Source organism: Nipponia nippon, unplaced genomic scaffold (assembly GCF_047370975.1).
Source record: "Nipponia nippon isolate SJK-2023a ecotype South Korea unplaced genomic scaffold, ASM4737097v1 scaffold_5, whole genome shotgun sequence".
Classification (NCBI taxonomy): domain Eukaryota; kingdom Metazoa; phylum Chordata; class Aves; order Pelecaniformes; family Threskiornithidae; genus Nipponia; species Nipponia nippon.
Genome location: NW_028262369.1, coordinates 47,606,439 through 47,624,103, shown reverse-complemented (window position 1 = coordinate 47,624,103; position 17,665 = coordinate 47,606,439). Strand labels below are relative to the sequence as shown.

At 43.0% G+C, this 17,665-nt stretch overlaps 2 protein-coding genes and 1 long non-coding RNA gene across 3 annotated transcripts in view; 1 reads left to right on the top strand and 2 right to left on the bottom strand.

Annotated features, from left to right (window-relative positions):
• Positions 1-4,139, bottom strand: part of LOC148052178 (uncharacterized) — a 97,820-nt gene extending 93,681 nt beyond the window's left edge. Inside the window, exon 1 of the mRNA XM_087730399.1 lies at positions 4,095-4,139. Within this exon, the coding sequence (XP_087586525.1) occupies positions 4,095-4,139 (45 nt within the window). The remainder of the gene's footprint in view (positions 1-4,094) is intronic.
• A 1,912-nt stretch (positions 4,140-6,051) lies between these two features.
• LOC148052177 (uncharacterized) lies at positions 6,052-11,570 on the bottom strand. Its single transcript, XR_015698921.1, has 3 exons — positions 11,519-11,570; positions 10,869-11,217; positions 6,052-7,679 (listed from the first exon to the last, which is right to left on the bottom strand). It is a non-coding gene; the product is annotated as an uncharacterized LOC148052177 (long non-coding RNA).
• A 72-nt stretch (positions 11,571-11,642) lies between these two features.
• On the top strand, positions 11,643-14,904 carry RGS2 (regulator of G protein signaling 2). The gene is made up of 5 exons (XM_009462581.2): positions 11,643-11,780; positions 12,164-12,265; positions 12,367-12,428; positions 13,299-13,465; positions 13,905-14,904. The coding sequence occupies exons 1-5, from the start codon at positions 11,668-11,670 to the stop codon at positions 14,097-14,099; spliced, it is 639 nt and encodes a 212-aa protein (XP_009460856.2). The 5' UTR covers positions 11,643-11,667; the 3' UTR covers positions 14,100-14,904.
• Positions 14,905-17,665: the final 2,761 nt, after the last annotated feature.

The following is a 17,665-nucleotide window of genomic DNA, read 5'->3' as shown; positions in this document are numbered from 1 at the left end:
AAAATGTTAAAAGTAAAATAATAAAAGTAAAAACATACAGAAAAGGAAACCTTCAGCCTCGTTATTCAGAGGGTTACTTCCTAGATGCCAGCATCACTTCAAAGGGCTTGCTGAGACCGAGGTTTTCCTATACAGGAAGAAGGAAGCCACAGACAGATTTTTCTATAGAAGAAAAGCAGTAAGTGCGTGGCCCTGGCGCGCACCTGCCTGGAAATGAGGTGGGGTCCAAAGTGAGCTCCCACCCCTGCGGGGCTGGGGCTGGCCAGCCCTCCCCTCTGATCGGCCCCAGGATGTCTCAGCCTGCGCAGGGGTGAGAGCCAGCTGCAGCCAGAGAGAGCTGCAGTGAGCGGGGTTGCGGGCCAGGTCACCTGCTGCTGTACATCAGCATAGCTACGTGGGAGATGGGCACTCTGCAGTCTCACACAAAACGTGAACTCGTGTTGAATGTTGTTTCAGGGGCAGATAAACACTAAGCAGCACAGACGCAGAATGGCAAATGCTGTTTTCTCACCCTTTGATAAAATCTCTTCCCTTTCCGGGCATAAATGTGTTTGAATACACATTCGCAATAAGTGAATACATAGCTTTTCGATCATGCCAGGGAAAAATGGAGTCTGACAGAGAACAAGGAACGACCTGTCCACTTCTAAAGGCTGTTTTATTCAGAGGGGGCTCGGCCAGACTTAGAGTCGCTTTGCCAGTGCTGCCAGGTGGGTGCACGTCAGGCAGATCTAGCAGGAAAGCCACACCGCCATGTTTGCATGAGGCCGTGCTCCAGCTGAGAAATGCCGTTTTTCAGCACCACAACCATCATGGTAACACAGCTCCATCACCAAGGCAGACCCAGTGTAGGTCTGACCGCACCTATTCAAGCAGACTTTCCCTATCTAGTTTCTCCAGTTCAGAAAAGACTCACTGTAATAAAGTCAGACATATGTTCATTCTTCAGCCAGAAACTAAAAAGCAAGCAGACAGGCAAGCAAAAAGAAGTCTTACTAGATTCCTCTCCCTTCTCCTGCCACAGTTTTCTGGCAGGAAACCACCTTCTTGATTCAGTGTCATCTCAACAGTTTTGGGGGACTATCTGGTCACATCTGAGCTCACTCAGATGCATTTAACGACCAGCAAGACATGCAATGGTAAGTTGCATATCCTGCAAGAGATATGATATGCTAAAAAAAAAAAAAAAAGAAAAAAGAAAAAAAGAAAGAAGGAAAAACAGGATAAGAACTACAATATTTACAAGAAACTTAACACTTTGCAATCTGTTAACAGACTGGATTCTTACAGTCCTGCCACTTGAATATGATAAAACATGTTTCCATAAATGAATAAAAACATCTCCCAACAACAGAAATGATACTGACCACAAAATGGGAAAACTGATGATTACAACCTGGGTAGTCCAAAATGGGGGGGAGGAGGGAGAGAGAGAGAGGTTAAAGCCAGGAGCAATAGCAGAACTTGGGCAAACTGCGACAAATGTGTCTGATAATGGGCCATAGATCATTACTTAGAGGTTCAGTAGATGAGAGCTGATCTCTGCCCTTCTGAGCCTGTCATTAGCGTCTGCTAGGTGTTACGAGATATAATGAATGCAAAGGAAAATACATGCCTGATTTCAGATGTTTTTTTCCCCCCAAAATAATACTGTGTCCATGAGGGAGGAAAAAAGTGGGGATGCAGTTTAATAAAAAGCTGTTGATTTCTCAGATCTAATTATAACTGAATTTTGTTACAATAACCTTTTGGTGCAATTCCCCACTTGCTAATTTTAATAAATGCAAATTAAATAATATGGGGCAGACAGAAGATTTAGTACAAAATATTCGAAGTAGTAGGCCTGTATGATGCATACAGAGTAGTTGTGTAATACCCCCCAAAATGCAGAAACTACAGCAGAGGAAACCACCACATCCTTCTTTACTCTCCATTTACTTGCAACCTATCTGTATAGAAACCGTCAATGCAAAAATATCCTCTTGTCTCAAGAGGTTTTTCATGTGTTGATTCTGCACCCAGTTCCAAACGTCCATCCCTTCTCTGTTAAATATGTAAGGAAAATACAATTAAGATGCATTCCATATGTAAAGGGAAGTCAGGAAAACCAGATATAATGAACATATTTTTTAACATTTTGAGCCTTTATGTTGCAGGCCATTAATAAAGTCAACTAGTGACTAGACAAAGTCATAGTAGTGACTGAAGCCATGTTCTTACCACTTACCAGCAGCAACAGAAGTATGGTACTATGAAATTGGTGCCAAACACTATGTCAACATCAGTCATTAATGACAGTAACAGAAAAACGCAGTTACTTATTAAACACAATGATAACAAAGTTAATATACAATTTACACAGTATTTTCTGCACACCTACACTCTTTTTTTTTTCCATATTTTGAAACACACATTTAGATAGTCAAGAGGTTATGCCTCTGATTAGAAATACATAGTAATTCACACCCGAGAGCTGGCACTTAAACATGCAGCACATTATGAACCAGGGAGATTAAGAGTGTTCATCTTTGTTCTACTTGCTATTTTCCCCATACAAATAATCTCTGAATTTCTCAGTAAATATATGCCATTTTCCCTACGCGTACCAAGACATCACCCTCGTATTCGCTGCGCACGTTACCCCTTCAGCTGAAGTTAATAGTAAGGCGCACGAATCCCCTAACCACATCACTAGTTTGCTGATGTCCAGCAGAAGGGCATCAGACAACTGTTCAGAAAGAAATTCCTTTCTGCGTTACCACACGGACATTTTATCATTGACGGGAGCTCTCTACTATTAGAGCAGCTTCCGCAAAACCGCGGACCAAGCAGTCACCAGCAGCGCTGAAGGTCCTCTCTGCTGTTGAGTCCCATCATTGCTCCAGTCTTCGAGTTGTTACAGAAGTTCTGGCATTTCAAACTCAGGCACCTCTTGTGATTTTTTGCATTGCCTAATCTTTTTTCCCATCAGAGTAAACACAGTGACTTGAATAAACTTGGGGCTGCTTATAAATGCCTTATGGAAAGAATGAGAAAATAATGGTCATTTGATCTGAGTGTCTTCGAATGGACCCATAATTGAGCTACGCTGGAAAACCCACCTCAGTCTGATTTAGATGCTGAAGTCCTGGGAGGTTTTAGTGGCTATTCATTCTTTCATAACTTAATGTGCTTGTACAATTGTTCTAATTTGGCTTTTAGGCATATATGATATTTTAAAATGAACTCTCTTGTTAGAACTAACAGCTCCTGTTACTTCTACAGTGCACTGTATTCCTCAGAGGCTTGTCCACAGATGCGAAATTAATCTCTCTTAACTGCTTACTGTATATGGATTAGAGTATTTGCCTGAAATAAGGAAAATACACTATGCAAAGAAGGAATAATTCCCTAATGCATGGAAGAAATTGTCCTCAGTTCTCCTGTAGCCAAAGCAAGCAAATGATAATCAATACAGTGAGCATTGGTTGTTAAGTGGATATTGGTATAGGACATGGCAGGGAGCAATTTCCTCAAGATAATTTTTGTTCTTCTTTCCATTCCTCCTTGTAATTTACCTGTACCTCCTATGATTCCTGATACGTGCAAGTATATCCCAGAAAGCTGATCTCAGCCATCTCATCCCCTGATTTCTTTCTAAGTTCCAGACTTGCCAGGAATGTTGTCTCAGTCTTCAAATAACAGTTTTTGCTGGAAAGCTACCAAAACCCCAAACTTATTTAAAACAAAGAGATTAAGTAAACAATTTGATTTAAAAAAAAAAAAAAATAAAATCCACAGCAACTAAACACTAGTTTTATGTTAGCTGTTAAGTAAGTTCACCATTCCAGATCTTGAACTGCAGCTCACATCACACCTCAGAGCAACATGTATCAGAAAAAGTACTGAAGGACCCCATTTTGAAGTGTATGTTTAGGAACTGCCACACAGTCGGTTTCCATTTTTAAGAGAGTTTGGTGTTAAGAAAAGCTTACCGAAGGGATCAGGTAAAATCATAGCTAACATCACAGAGCATGCACCTCATCTGCAGCAGCTGTTCATCTCTGAAAAGAAGCTACCAGCCAGGAGAGAAATGCTCATCTGCAAGGTCGCACCTGAGGGAAGCGAAGGAAGCGTCCACGGTCAGATTCAGGCAACATTTGGCCGCTTGTGTGCAACTGGGGAGACACGTTTCTGTTCTGCCTCCCTTTTCCTCCAGATGCATGCTGGAGGATCACTCTCTTCCCAGGACTCCATGTCTTTCACCCTATCTTGGGGATAGTAAAGGTCAGGATTTATGGTGTCTTTTGAGGTTCCAAATGAGCTGACCAATATCCTTGGGTGGCTCCACAGCTTGCCAGTCTTTCTAGATCTTTACCAAACTTACAGATATGAGTCTGTTCACAGGCATATTCAAGTCTCCTCCTTGACACCTCTGATTAATCTATACCATCCTTTAAGAACTGGCAAGACTTCCTTTTTTTATTTTAATTTATCTATTTGGTACATTTTAGTACTTATGGTCAGTGAAGAAATTTTAAATTTTTGTTGGTTCTTTTGTTAATTAAGGTTTCTTGCTCTCATTTGTCAATGATGCTTCAAGCAACCCTTGCGGAGCATCTTCTTGCAACCAGGAAAATACTGGGTACATTAATGTAGAGGTCTCATCATAGCTCCTAACGGAAGGCTGTGACACAGTGTGGAACCAGCTACCGTCTATTTAAAATAGAGCTTGCCAATACATAGTCAATGAGTCATATGCAGCCTCTTAGACTTCTAAGTACAACCAATGGTAATGTACGGTCCTGCGCTGCCATTTCCTAGCACTGTAAACATCCCAGAAAATGTTTCTTTAACACAAAATTACCTGTCACCGTTGTATGCCGTGACAGTATCTGCTCTGAGTAAGTCTAACACTGGAATAACAGCAGTTAGACTCTACTAATTTGTGTGGAGTTTTACCTGTTTAACATGCATTCAAATCCAAGAAGTGACATTATTATTCTATCCACAGATTTTCAAAGTTTGGACTGCTATTTTCCACATGGAATGATTCACCTAAAGTCAGCTATGAATTGCTTTGCTCTGAAGACCTGTTTGAACGCTGAACTAATAGCTGATGAGAAAAATGTTCTAGGGGAACAATGTACCTGCCTACAACTAACATACTTGGAGGACTGAGACATTATTTTGCAACGCTTGGCATTAAGGGGGTGACTAATCTGTGAAGCTACTTGGTTATGTCTCTCTCCCAGGCTACCTGCAAGACAGTCTGCACTCTCAGTCCAATCCTGGGTACGGTCTGACCACTTCAGTGTACTCTTTAACCAGCCAGGAGGGAATTTCCACAGTTTGAGGAAGCCAGACAAGTATCACTCTGTCCTTCGTGTATCTCCCAGCCTTCACTCTGGGAGTAGACCAGGGTGCCACTGGATAAATGTGGGATTACTAATATTGCACAGGAAACCTTCATTCTGGCCTTTTCTAACTCTAGAGAGCTTAACTTTACAAACTTTGGAATAGTTTTTGTCAATATGATAAGTAGAAAGGGTATAAGGCTGCCCTTACTCAGATGAAACGTCCTCTGACTTTAATAAGTGGATTTGCTCAGATAGTGCTTTCTCTCCTCTCCACTACCCTGCATCCTTTACCACATCTGAAAGACATTCATTACCCTTCTACTTTTCACAGAAAAGTCTATACTGCAACACTGAAAGTGATAAAAAGAAAATACCACCCTAAAATAGTTTTAAGAAAATGAAAAATTTTCCACTGACAAATTCGATGTTTTGCTAGTGTTTTTATTTTCCACTAAGAAAGTCTAATTAAACCTCTGCTAGTTCCACCCAGCATGGAGATCAGGTTGTTCCAAGAAATTGTTTTGTTTAAACTTTTCTGCCCATCATGAAATAGGAAAGATTGACATTTTATTTCCATTTCAAAAGAAATGCTTATTTTCAAAAATTTGAACTTCTTAGGTGGTGCAAAAATTTCCGTACTCTAATCTTCAGCCTTCTCACTGTTGTGGTCCTGACAGCATTCACCTGTAGGAGTTGTAAAAGGGACTGATTTTCTAAGCCACGGAGACTTTCTAGATCAATATCCGACTAATACCGTTTAGGCATTTACAGAGAGTTTCATTAACATGGATTAAATAGTCATCAAAAGGACTGTGTGTTGACTGTGTTACATGCAGATAATATGATAAAGATGGTGCCCACATCCAGATTTAACAAACATGTTTGATTGTTTAATGTCCCTCTGCACACCTGGTTTAACAAATACAGCCTTTGGGGGAGGGCAACAAAATAGACTGCAATTTGAACAGAACACGGAGCCAGTGTTCTGCATCACCTAGTTAACCTCAAACAAGATTAATCAGATCTCTTTACCCGAGATGGTGTAACCCAGCTCGTATCTGCTAAGAAAATTTCATTGTTAAAAACACACTGCTTCTTGCTAAGCTGTTTGCTTTCTGTATTGACAAAAGACGTAAGGAATATGAGAATGTCCTGTCCTTTAAAATGCAGACTATATTAACGGGTCTCCTTTCAGCTTGTCTTTGCAGAAGGGATAAAGCAGATCTTACATGAGCAGGACAGCCATCGCAGGGTCCTCAGGGAACCCGCTGTTCTGCCTCCGGCCTGCCGTTATTGAGTGTCTCCCCTTTAAAAACGAACATTTCCAAAAGCCCGCGGGTAGAGGTGGAATCACGATCAAGTGCTCAATGCCTAAATTCATATTCTTTTTACAGTGTCACCAGAACAGAGACATATGCATCCACATAACGGCAACGCTGCACGTACGCATATAGTCCCAGTTTATCCACTTTTTGATAAATTTCAGCTGTATTTTTAGAACTTCTATAAACTAATGCGAGTGTTTATGTAAAACAAGGTGGCTGAGGGCTGGGAATGATGAGTTCTCAGAGAGGTCTGTCTAGTTTATACATTGCTCAGACAGAGGATTTTGCTGTTAAGTGAAACGAGATCCAGTTGTAATGAGATACATTTTATTTTCTATTTAGGAAAGACTGAACATTGAATTGGTCCAGTCTTAGTGTTAATCCACAGAAGTGCTAAATTTAGATCCAGAAATGGCTTCTTATGATTTGCATGTTTTCAGCTTTATGACCGGAAAATAGTACTGGGGGAAGCACAACAGCCAGCCAGGCACAGCCTGCAGAGCCGAAGTCAGAGAATGCAACAACTTGAGCTCAGCAAGCTTCAAGCAATTAAAAAAAAAACCAACCCCAAACCCAAAAAAACAACACCCACACACACTACATGCCATTGGAATTGTAAAAGGGACTAGAAAGGCAGAATGCAATGAACAGAATTAGAATCAGACTAAGGGTTTGAGTAAACATCTTCACTTACACAAAAAATACCAGAAAGAGTGGCAATTATAATACTCATCTAGAAAATAGCGCCCCACCATACATACCATGCTTGACTGCTATTATTTAACAGTGCACAGCGCAGAAGCATATTGCTTGCACCCAGAGCTGGGCACTTCTGTGCTCTTTTGTACAAGCACTTATCAGTCCCCTGTGCCTCAGAGAAGAGGCAGCCTAAAAGAGAGGTAAGAACAGAGGCTCAGTCGACGCTATTATGAGCAGCACAGCGGCGTTCTTTGCTGATCTCCTGTTCTGACGCTTACATGAACCATCTCACAGACACAGCGCCAGGACCGTACAGCTGTAAATTAAAAAAGAACACTGTAAAAATACAGGAAAGTGCACCTGTGTAATTTGCAATTTGTATTACAAAACAAAAAGACATAGCTCAACATCTTTTTCCTTCTCTTGAATATGGTTTTTCAGCTACTCAGAGACACCAAGGGTTCAATAAGGCATCCCTCAAATAACTCTAATGCATGGTTTGAACTACCATGCAAAAGCATATTCGCCCCTCCTGGCTTCATGAAACTCAGCTGTAACGTCTCTGGACCATTTTTCATGTTCCTTCCTATCATCCAAGTCTTCTCTACAAAAAGAAGGAACAAGGACTGGCATTTCAGAAAAATGCAGGCATGGATTTAAATATTATGCAGCAAGAACAACTACTCACTGGGGACTTGGAAAAGACCAGCATAGCTATTGCAACATATAACGTAACTGAGACGGAAAAAAACCTCATCTTCCATCCTGGATGTTTATTGCATATGTTACAGCTCTCTGTACATCCAGCCATCACTGATGCTCGTAGGAATTGTATAAGCAGAAAAAAGAACAGAACATTCTCAAGAAAGCCTCTGTAAAGAGAAGTGTGATCTCCAGGGTGAGAGCTTGTGTCATTAAACGTCTGACATCAGATTTCATTGCAGGCGATAGCGAAATTCTCACCGCCTTCAATAGCAAAGTTTGGGCTATAGGCTCCCCCCCGCCACCACTTTCCGTTGGCCTTGCTCCTTGACAATGAGATTAGTGTTACAGAAATAGACTGAAGCTTTAAGAAGCACGTAAAGGAAAAGTTTTGGCGCTACGTTTGTATTTGTCCTCAGCTACCAAGAGCTTCACTGTTTTGAAAGAGCGGAGGTCAGCGTACACACAGACAAATCTGGAGTGCTGGTCTGTACGCTGCTTTGAGTCACACAGGCAGGGTCGCAAACCCCACAGCCCCGTTCCCGACGAGAGGCATCACCAGATGGAGGCACTTATTTTTCAGCAGCATTATGCACTGTGTTACACACCTGAACCTGTGCTGCAATTGCAATCCGGGGCTTTTCTGGAAAGCGGTAATACCTAATTTTCCTGAAATTTGCAAAGTACTGTTGCAAGAGACAATGCAGGACAGGGTTGAGATGCCAAATGTCACTTTGCCAAGTCAACGTGTGGCACCATCGGTGTGAAACCAGAGCCACCTTCAGAAAGGCGAACTCAGCCATTTTGCCATCCTTGCTTTGAAAAACTAGAAATTGATAAAACAAAGTAATACTTAGGCTTGGTGTATCTAAAACGGCTCAGCGAGCCCAAACGCTCTTGCAGGCAGTGCCTGGTGCTGCAGCCGGCCGGCTCCCGGGGGAGGCGGCTCAAGGGCAGCCAGGGGCCCCCTCCCCGACGCATCCCCTCTGCCATCCCGGGCCTGACTGGCTCATTGTACAGTACACTGATGACATTGCTTGAGGTCAGATGCTTTTTTTTTTGGTTTTTTTTTAAACATAAATGGAAAATACCTTTTATGACGGAGATGTGTAATTGACCCCCTGGCAAAGGTTAGCATCCTAGCCAGAAAACACATGGCACAGCATGATGAAACAAGGAAGTATTTTGTAAAGTTTCTCTTTTACTGAAAAAACAGTGATATCCAGGCGTTAAAGGTATAATAAAAATGGGAACTAAAAATATACCTTAATGCAGCCAATAAAATTCAACTTTAATCTAAATAGTTTTTAAACCAAATGTTACAGTAAGTATGTTTTATAAGCCCATCTAACCTCACAATTCCATATTCAGCTTATTTTTTTACCTGGAACACTATTTATTTTTTTCCACTGCTTAAAGATATTACAGATGTTATAACTACCTTCCTTAACTGTCACTTCAATTTTTATGGGTATCTGAAAGAAGCAATTAAAAAGTTTAAAATAAAAAGTATCATCAGACAAATACATGATTCACGCTGCAATTTTCCATACGCTGACTACTGCCAACTTTACAACTTGGCAGATGCTGGGAATATCCCAGCTCTACCCTTGCAAGTCTCCTCCAGGACCATCAAGAAAACATTTTGTCAGGCTTCAAACATCAGCAGGATCTCTGGTGTGCTACGGGTAAGCCCCCAAAATATAAATGCTTAACCAAACTTTACTGTAGCTTACTAGACTTTGAAGTTTTCCAGTTCCCACTGTTCTTGGGCACATTTCCCCCCAGTCAAGTTTGAGAACCAGGTGAAAGAAACTTGAAACCAGCATCGAAAACGGGGGAAGCTCCTACAAGTCAGGTGGAAGGTGAGGATGTACTGTTCTCCTTGCAGAGCATTTGATCCTTTACACAGGCTCTACTTTGGGTAAGGCCCAGGGCTGTTTCGATCTGTTTCTCTGAGGCAAGGCAGCCTGCCCCCCCCCCCCAGCCAGGAGGCTGCGTGCTGCGAGTTTCGCATGTGCAGCGAGTGTTCCCGTCCTCACACGTGTTACGGGCTGTTCGGCAGCTCCCTGCAAGCCCCTGCCCAAGTCATTCACAGCCGCACAGCTCGGCTGACCCTGGCACTCAGAGCGAGTGATGATGGAAGCGCCTGGAAGCCGGTCAGCACAGCTCCATCCATCACACAGGCACTGCCTGTCCTGCTCTTTTCTTTGGCAAGTTCCCCCATATAAAGTTTCTGGAACTGATGCTTTTACAGCACTTAGAGCCTTACCTCTGTTAGTGTTTCCACATTTCCTCCTTCCCATGGTAACACCCTCGTAATAATTTTCCATTAATAAATGTATGTACTATATACAAGACTAAGAGCTGCCTGTTGCAAAAATCATTTGAAGTGATTTGGTAAAATTTAGAGGATGGAACTGTATTTTCCTATCAGACCATCAATATATACTGCAAAGGACTTACAACAGGCAGCACTGAAAAGCATCCTTATTTAAATGCTTTCATGAATTAAATGGCATTCATTTTCTCCACACATCTCACTTAAAGCAAAACGCCTTTGCACAGCTTTGTGCATATTCGGCAAGCAGAGAGGTGGTAAGACTACGGTGATTACCTAAAATCAGATCAGACATTTGATGCTACATGATCGCGTTGAAGTCAGCCCGTGTTTTGGGAATCAAACAGTCTCTCCGAACACTGCTTTTTATGGCAGAAAAATACGTGCTGCAGAGGGCTGTGGAAAGGAAGACACACGCAGAGAAAAGAGCAGAAAAGCGGAGTAGGTTAAAGAGAAACTCACATGATTCTTACATCCAAATTCTTTGGATGTGATACCCTTCAGCTGGAGACGGCTGAGAAGGACCACATGGCCTTTTCAACAAGCCGAAGGCTGGAGTAAGTCATTGCGATTTCAGCTTCGTGTGCTGGGAGTAATTTACACAATTCACTGGTAGGTGGCAACAGTATACAGAGATAAAACACATGTGCAGACAGCTTATTAAAGTGATAAATAGCCTGGGTTAGCAGAGAGGTGGACACCAAAAATACCATACATTCAAATTTACGGTTACTTCATTTTTTGAGGAAACATGGCTAAGTCCTTCCTTATCCTTTTTCGTGCACTGGCTGCACTCAGAAGTCTCTCTCTCCTTTAAAAAAAAAAAAAAATCTGCAGAAAGGCAGGGTACGTTTCTGTTGACAGAAGAGAAAGGACGGCCACCCCCCTGCCAGCGCCGCAGGGACCGGCGCCCTTCCCGAGGGATGTCAGTGCGACCGGCGAGCAGCTTTCCAAGGGCAAGGGCGGGGGCGGAGAAATAAGAGAAAAAAAAAGAAATAAAAGGAAAAAATAAAGAAGGGGGGGGAGGGGGAGAAAAGAAAGGGAAAAGAAAATAAAGGAAAAAAGGGGACGTAATCCTGGGGGGAAGGCAAAGCTCTCCCACACCGGCTTACCGGACAACCAGAAGCCCCTCCCGCTCGCCGCGCCGCCTGCCCTCCCCGCGCGGGGGACAGGGGCGGGGCCCGGGGCGGCGCCCGGGGCGGGGAGGCCCCGCCCCCCGGCGCGCTATAAGGGCGGGCGGCGGCGGGGCAGCGCGGTGGCGATGCAGAGCGCGGTGTTCCTGGCGCTGCAGCACGACGGCGGGCGGATGGAGCGGGGCGGCCGCCGCCGCAGCGAGGCGGAGGAGGCGGAGAAGGGCAGGATGAAGAGGACGATGTGAGTCCCGCCCGGCCGCCCGGGGCAGAGCGGGGGCACCGAGGGCGCGGGGGGCCGCAGCCCCGGAGGCGCCCATGCGCGGAGCCCGGAGGGAAGCGGGCTGCAGGGCCGGGCCGTCGGTGGGAGCAGAGCAGCTTGCCCACCTCTGCCACCCGCAGCTGTACCTTGGCTAACGTTAGCCATTGGCTAGCGGGCGAATCTGTTGATTTAAGCGAGGGGAAAATAGTTTTCTTGTCCTCGGACAGGTGCTCTGGGCGACTCTCTAGGTACAGGGCTGGCAGAGCAATGTCTGCAAAACTCCTGCAGCTTTTGCCAGGAAAGGGGCTGGTGTCCAAAGCTTTTTGAGTTGTCATTTTTAACGCGCATCTTCTTTGTTCTTCTAGCATTAAAGATTGGAAAACGAGGCTGAGCTACTTCCTGCAGAACTCTTCCAATTCTACTAAAATGAAGTCTAAGAAAGTGGGGAAACACCGCAAGTACTTCAGGTAAGTTAGGAGAAAGAGACTTTGTTTAAATAACTCAAGTGTTTTACAAAAACAATAAAGCTTGAGCAGTGGAGTCTAATGTTCTCTGTCTCTTTATGCAGACCTTCCCCTGAAGAAGCCCAGCTCTGGTCAGAAGCCTTTGATGAACTTCTTGCTAATAAATGTAAGTTTGTCTTCAAAAAGTAACTTTCAAGAGCAAAGAGATGGTGAAGTTTATATGTCTGTAAGAGATTGCTTCCTTGTGTGTCAGCATTGTACCTTTGTAACATAAATAGCTTTGATTCTGGTCTTGAAAGTTAAATGCTTTAAACTGTTTCAAGAGAAAAGTCACGGAAGTGTTCTTTAAAAAAAAAAGTAAACTAATATTAAAACATCAAGAACACTTCATTGTAGCGGAATTTTTTCTGTAACCCTTGTAGTTAAAATTGTACCTATTGGCTTGGCTTTGCCAAATGTGAAAAGAACATTTGTTCACTGAGCTCACTGCTTCACCAAGACAAATGCGTCCCCATAACTGGGGAAAGATGCTGCAACACAGAAGTTCAATGATCTCAGGATTTTACTGTATCTCTACATGGAAAAGCAGTCAACAGCAGAGCAAAAAGACTAAGAGATAATACTACTCTTTGCTCTTTGAACTTGAGTCATCCTTTCCATTGTAAAAAAAAAATTCCAGAGGTTTGTAGTGCAGTCATATTTACTCCAGTGTAAAGGTTAACACAGGAGATCCCATCTACAGAAAGGGTTTTTAATATATATGCAGGCATCAAAAAAGAGAACATACTGACTAGAAATGGCTTTCATTTTTTTGTCTACCTCAAAAAATAAATGACTTAAAGTGAAGCCTGCCAAGCTGTTAGAGTGATAATTTGTTTGCATACGTAAAGGTGGAATTTTTTTTATTGCTATGATATCCCTGAAAGAACCAGACCAGAACTACAGGAAAATGTTTTGGTAGAAACAGATCTGACCAATAGGTAAATTCAAAATTCCTGAAAGAGTTAATTGATCTGTATTTTTTTTCTTTTGCTAGATGGTCTTGCTGCTTTCCGAGCTTTTCTGAAGTCCGAGTTCTGCGAAGAGAACATTGAGTTCTGGTTGGCCTGTGAGGACTTCAAGAAAACCAAGTCACCCCAGAAGCTGACATCGAAAGCAAAAAAAATCTACAATGACTTCATTGAAAAGGAGGCCCCCAAAGAGGTAAAGAAAACCTGTTTAAACATAAGTGCCCTGTTCTATGAGTTCTTATACCCTTTCTTTATTTCTCTGAACTCACTTTAAGATACAGATGTCAAACTGCATTGTACATACCTCACTGTTAATATCTGTGTCTGAACCTAACTCTCCCTAACTGCCTTTTCACCAAGATGGAAAATGGCACAAGCAGTATTTCAGAGTTTCCATCTTAACTGGGAAAAGTCAACAGCTGCATTTAACACCTATAATGTATTGAGGTCAGCACTGAAGGACAGTATATGTGAATTTTCTTATATTAAAGAAAAATTTTCTTAAAGGACATTTCATTTGTTTAACCCTATAGTAATAGGGTCTTGCCTCTTTTACCGCTTCAGAAACTTTTATAGTGTATTGTACTTACTTGAATTCAGTTCTCAAAAGTAAATGTCCTTTTTTATTTCAGATAAACATAGACTTCCAAACCAAGAACATGATTGCACAGAATATTCAAGAAGCCACGCATACCTGCTTCAGTGCAGCACAGAAGAGAGTTTACAGCTTAATGGAGAATAACTCTTACCCACGGTTTTTGGAATCTGAATTCTATCAGGAGCTGTGCAAGAAGACACCCATCACCAGAGTGGCCCAGGGAACATGAGCGATGGAGAAAAGCCAGAAGCAGCCTCTCAGCTGGTGAGGAAACAAGCCGTGCTTCATGGCAGCATCCTGACCTGAAAGACTGAGATACCGAGTGCTCAGTCTGCCACGGTGCAAGGACAAATACTGACTTTGGTGCAAAGCTGATGGCAAAGAGTGACTCTGTTGGAGGGTATTTAGAGATGATGGCAGAAGCGTGCCAGCCAGCTGCTGGCGATGCACTGCTCTGCAAGTGCTGCAGTGAAAGGTGACTCCATGCATTACACCAAACCATACAGTATAAGAGTCCTTCTGTCATGGCTGTGGTGGTGATGCAGCAGGTCTGAACAGAGCTTCCTTCTTGTAAACAGAAGCTGCTCTGTGCAGTTGCAGAGCGCTGGGAAGTTGAGTGATTGGTTGCATATTTAGTTTTCCTAAACATCGACCAGTGTTGCTGTCATCGGTCACTTGGTGTGTTCATACTGGTTCTGTAAACTGCCTCTAGCTGCAAAGAGACACGTTGGGTTTCTGTGCGACTTCCAGATAGTAACAGCACTGTGCAGCGTGAAGTGAGGAAGGGTTATAATTCTGTTCCCAGAGGAACAGGTTCTGCAACTAAAGTATGCAGGGCTGGGTTGTGTCAGCAGGGCTGCATGAGGCCAGACTGAGGGCAAAACTTGGCCAAGGCAAACAGGAGCTGTATAGTATTATATTTTTATGTGGATTATGATTGTGTTGAATGCTGCAATAATGTCATAATTCTGTCTTGAGGACAGCAAGCTTCAATGAAGTCTCTTATTGGTTTTAATAAACTATTTTGATACAAAGCTGCTTTTGTTGCTTAACTTGTTTTGCGCACACAGATGTATACTGGGGGGTTGCATGCCCTGGGTGTGATCTTGATAGGCTAATTTTAAAGCAGTTTGTTCTTAATTTACCAGGCAAGTGTGGTGGTTTTTTTAACATAATAAAAGTCCTCAGAGCTCAAAAGCTTAACAGGGGGTACATACTCCATCACATCCTCTGTCTTAACCATGTCCCCATGAAACCAATCTCTAAGACAGTGCAAGGCATGCGTATGGCTACACATGATGACAGATCAACTAGAAAGCAGCAGTATTGCTGCTGGAGATGGCAGGATGCCATTTGCAATATGGGTACCAGTAGTACAGCAGTAGCACAGTTGCTCCTGCTCAAGACCTCTGCTTCAAAAAAGACTTAAGAGGGCTTTAGGATCAGGCTGCAAAACCCATGCAGAGTCACTAGAGGTAGTATTACAATAAAAGCATCTGACTCCCTCCTGGGTGAGTGCTTCTAAGGGGAAAGTTACTGGTCATTGTTATTCCATGTCAATTTTTCTAACTGAAAATGTCCAAAACCAGTACTCCCAAAACAGTTCCTAATTTGTTAGTTTTGTGACTTGTCTGAACCCTAGCTCTGTTTAGATCCTGGCTCCAGCTATTTTGACTCTGCCTCTCAGGCCACAGCTTTAATTTAGTTCACGTATAGCCACAGCAGTCACTTCTATAGTGATCCACTTCTCCAAGCATCAAGAAAATTCTAACTACAGGATTTTCCACTTTAATTACACATCCAGACTGTTCGAAAGCAGCTACTTCATGCATGTATATACATATCGCAGGACATGTAGCAGTGTGTGTATATACATACACACATATGTATATCTATTATAATGCCTCTATACATGGAAAGAAACAAATTTGGTGCAGCCCCCACTGTGATATAGCCCCATTTCTGGGGCTCTCATACAGCTGAGTTTGCTGATTGGTTAAGTCCACGTAAAACAAGCACAAGAAAAACTCAGCCCAATAATTTACTGCAACAGAGAAAGTTGTTTTTCTAACCAGGAAAAACAGATTTGAGCTGATAATTGCTTTTGTAATCTAACAAAATAATTTGAAGAGCATAAAAATAGTCAGAACTATACCTATTAATGACTCAGAGCCAGGGCAGGAATAACTCCATGAAGCTTCATTGGCTTCAGTGAAGCTGCATTAATCTGTGCCAATTTGGGATGTAGTAATTAACCACTGCTGGTGTCTGGTTTCAGGGAAAGAAACATTTCTAGTTTCAGCAGGTGCCAGAACTACTTATAGCACAGTATGTAGTTCAGTGGGGAAATTAGGTGGGGCCATTAGGCAGGGCATCACTGCCTGGGGGCTGTTCTTGTATATTTTTGAGATTTGAATCATGAACATTGGTCTTAAGGAAGCCTGTGCAGGCAGCTCTCTAGCTTCCACAGAGCACGCCACCAGGGTAGCAAACCAACCAAGCCATGCCAAGTCCCTGGCATGGCCTACCTGCAGTTTCCGAGAACCCTGGTTTCAAGGCTAAGCTTTGCAGCAGAACAGTTTGGTGTATCAAGAGCAAAAAAAAAAAAAAAAAAAATAAAAATCTTATTTTTAGTAAAATGCAACACATCTGTGCACACAACATTCCTTCCAATTATTGCTTTTCCAGTTTTTGATAAGAGCCCTCTTTTCTCAACTCCTAGGGGTAAGCTTCACCAGAAAAAGGGCACTACAGGCATGTTGGGAGTGCTGTAACCTAAAAGATTGCTATGAACATTTCCTGGAGAAACACAAACCCACCGATTGCTTTAAGAGATGCTGGTTCCGTCCTCTGGGCAGCCTTACAGCTGCAGTTACAACTGGTACTCTGGTATCAGTATCCAATGGCAACAAAAAATAAACTGCTTGTTCCTCCACAGCCTGGCTGAAGAGTTCACCCTCCCACCCCAGTCCAACTGGGCTGCACACAGCCGAACTCACCACAGTGGCAGGGAGAAGACCGGTCTGGGAATGGCAAATGGACAGCAGCAGAGCTGGGGTCCCACAGGCCAGGGTGAGGGCACTGCTAAGCAGCTGGCCAGGGCATGGTCCTTTTTTTAGCTTCCATCGGGCTATAAAACTGCTCCAGTCCATATCCCTGTTGACAGCCACCCGGGCAGGAAAATAAGGAGAAAGGATCCCAATAGGTAGCTACGTTCCAGGAACCGTAGCTGCAAAGGAGCACGGGTCCTGAACAAGCCTGTAGACAAGCTTAGCATTTTTAGAGAAAGGACTTGCTGCAAAAAGCTGAGGACAGTGGGAAGCGGACATCTCCAGAGGGCAGTGGGTAGGAAGGCACCCCAGCTCTGCTGGTACAGCCTTCAGCTGCACAGCAAGTCCTGGCTGATCCCAAGAAAGTCAATGCTAGTTCATGCACTGCTAACATAACTGATGTTGACACGTAGAGTCTGGGGATCTAGAAATTCTGAAAAACACCAGCAAATCTGCAGTAAAGGCAACTTTTAACTGTCCATGTATCACTGGTTTTACACCAGTCTCACAATATTTGGTGCTTTTCTTATATGCTAGAAGCAAGCGATTCCCCTGCTTTCTTGTCACAAAAAATACATTTCTCACCCTTAGGATTATGAAGAAAATTTTGAAGTTGCAACTGGAGTATCCCTAGTAATTCCTCAAACCAGTACTTAATGCAAAGACTATGCAGTCATTTTTAAAATATACCTGATTTTCTAAGCCAATCTCCTGATTTTGGGAAACTAGGTCACGAGTTTCAACT

Bases quoted from the DNA above. Each gene is read 5' to 3' on its own strand.
- RGS2 (XM_009462581.2), top strand. From the start codon at position 11,668: ATGCAGAGCGCGGTGTTCCTGGCGCTGCAGCACGACGGCGGGCGGATG. The intron at 11,781-12,163 runs GTGAGTCCCGCC...TTGTTCTTCTAG, and splicing joins GGCAGGATGAAGAGGACGAT to CATTAAAGATTGGAAAACGA. The intron at 13,466-13,904 runs GTAAAGAAAACC...TTTTTATTTCAG, and splicing joins AAAAGGAGGCCCCCAAAGAG to ATAAACATAGACTTCCAAAC.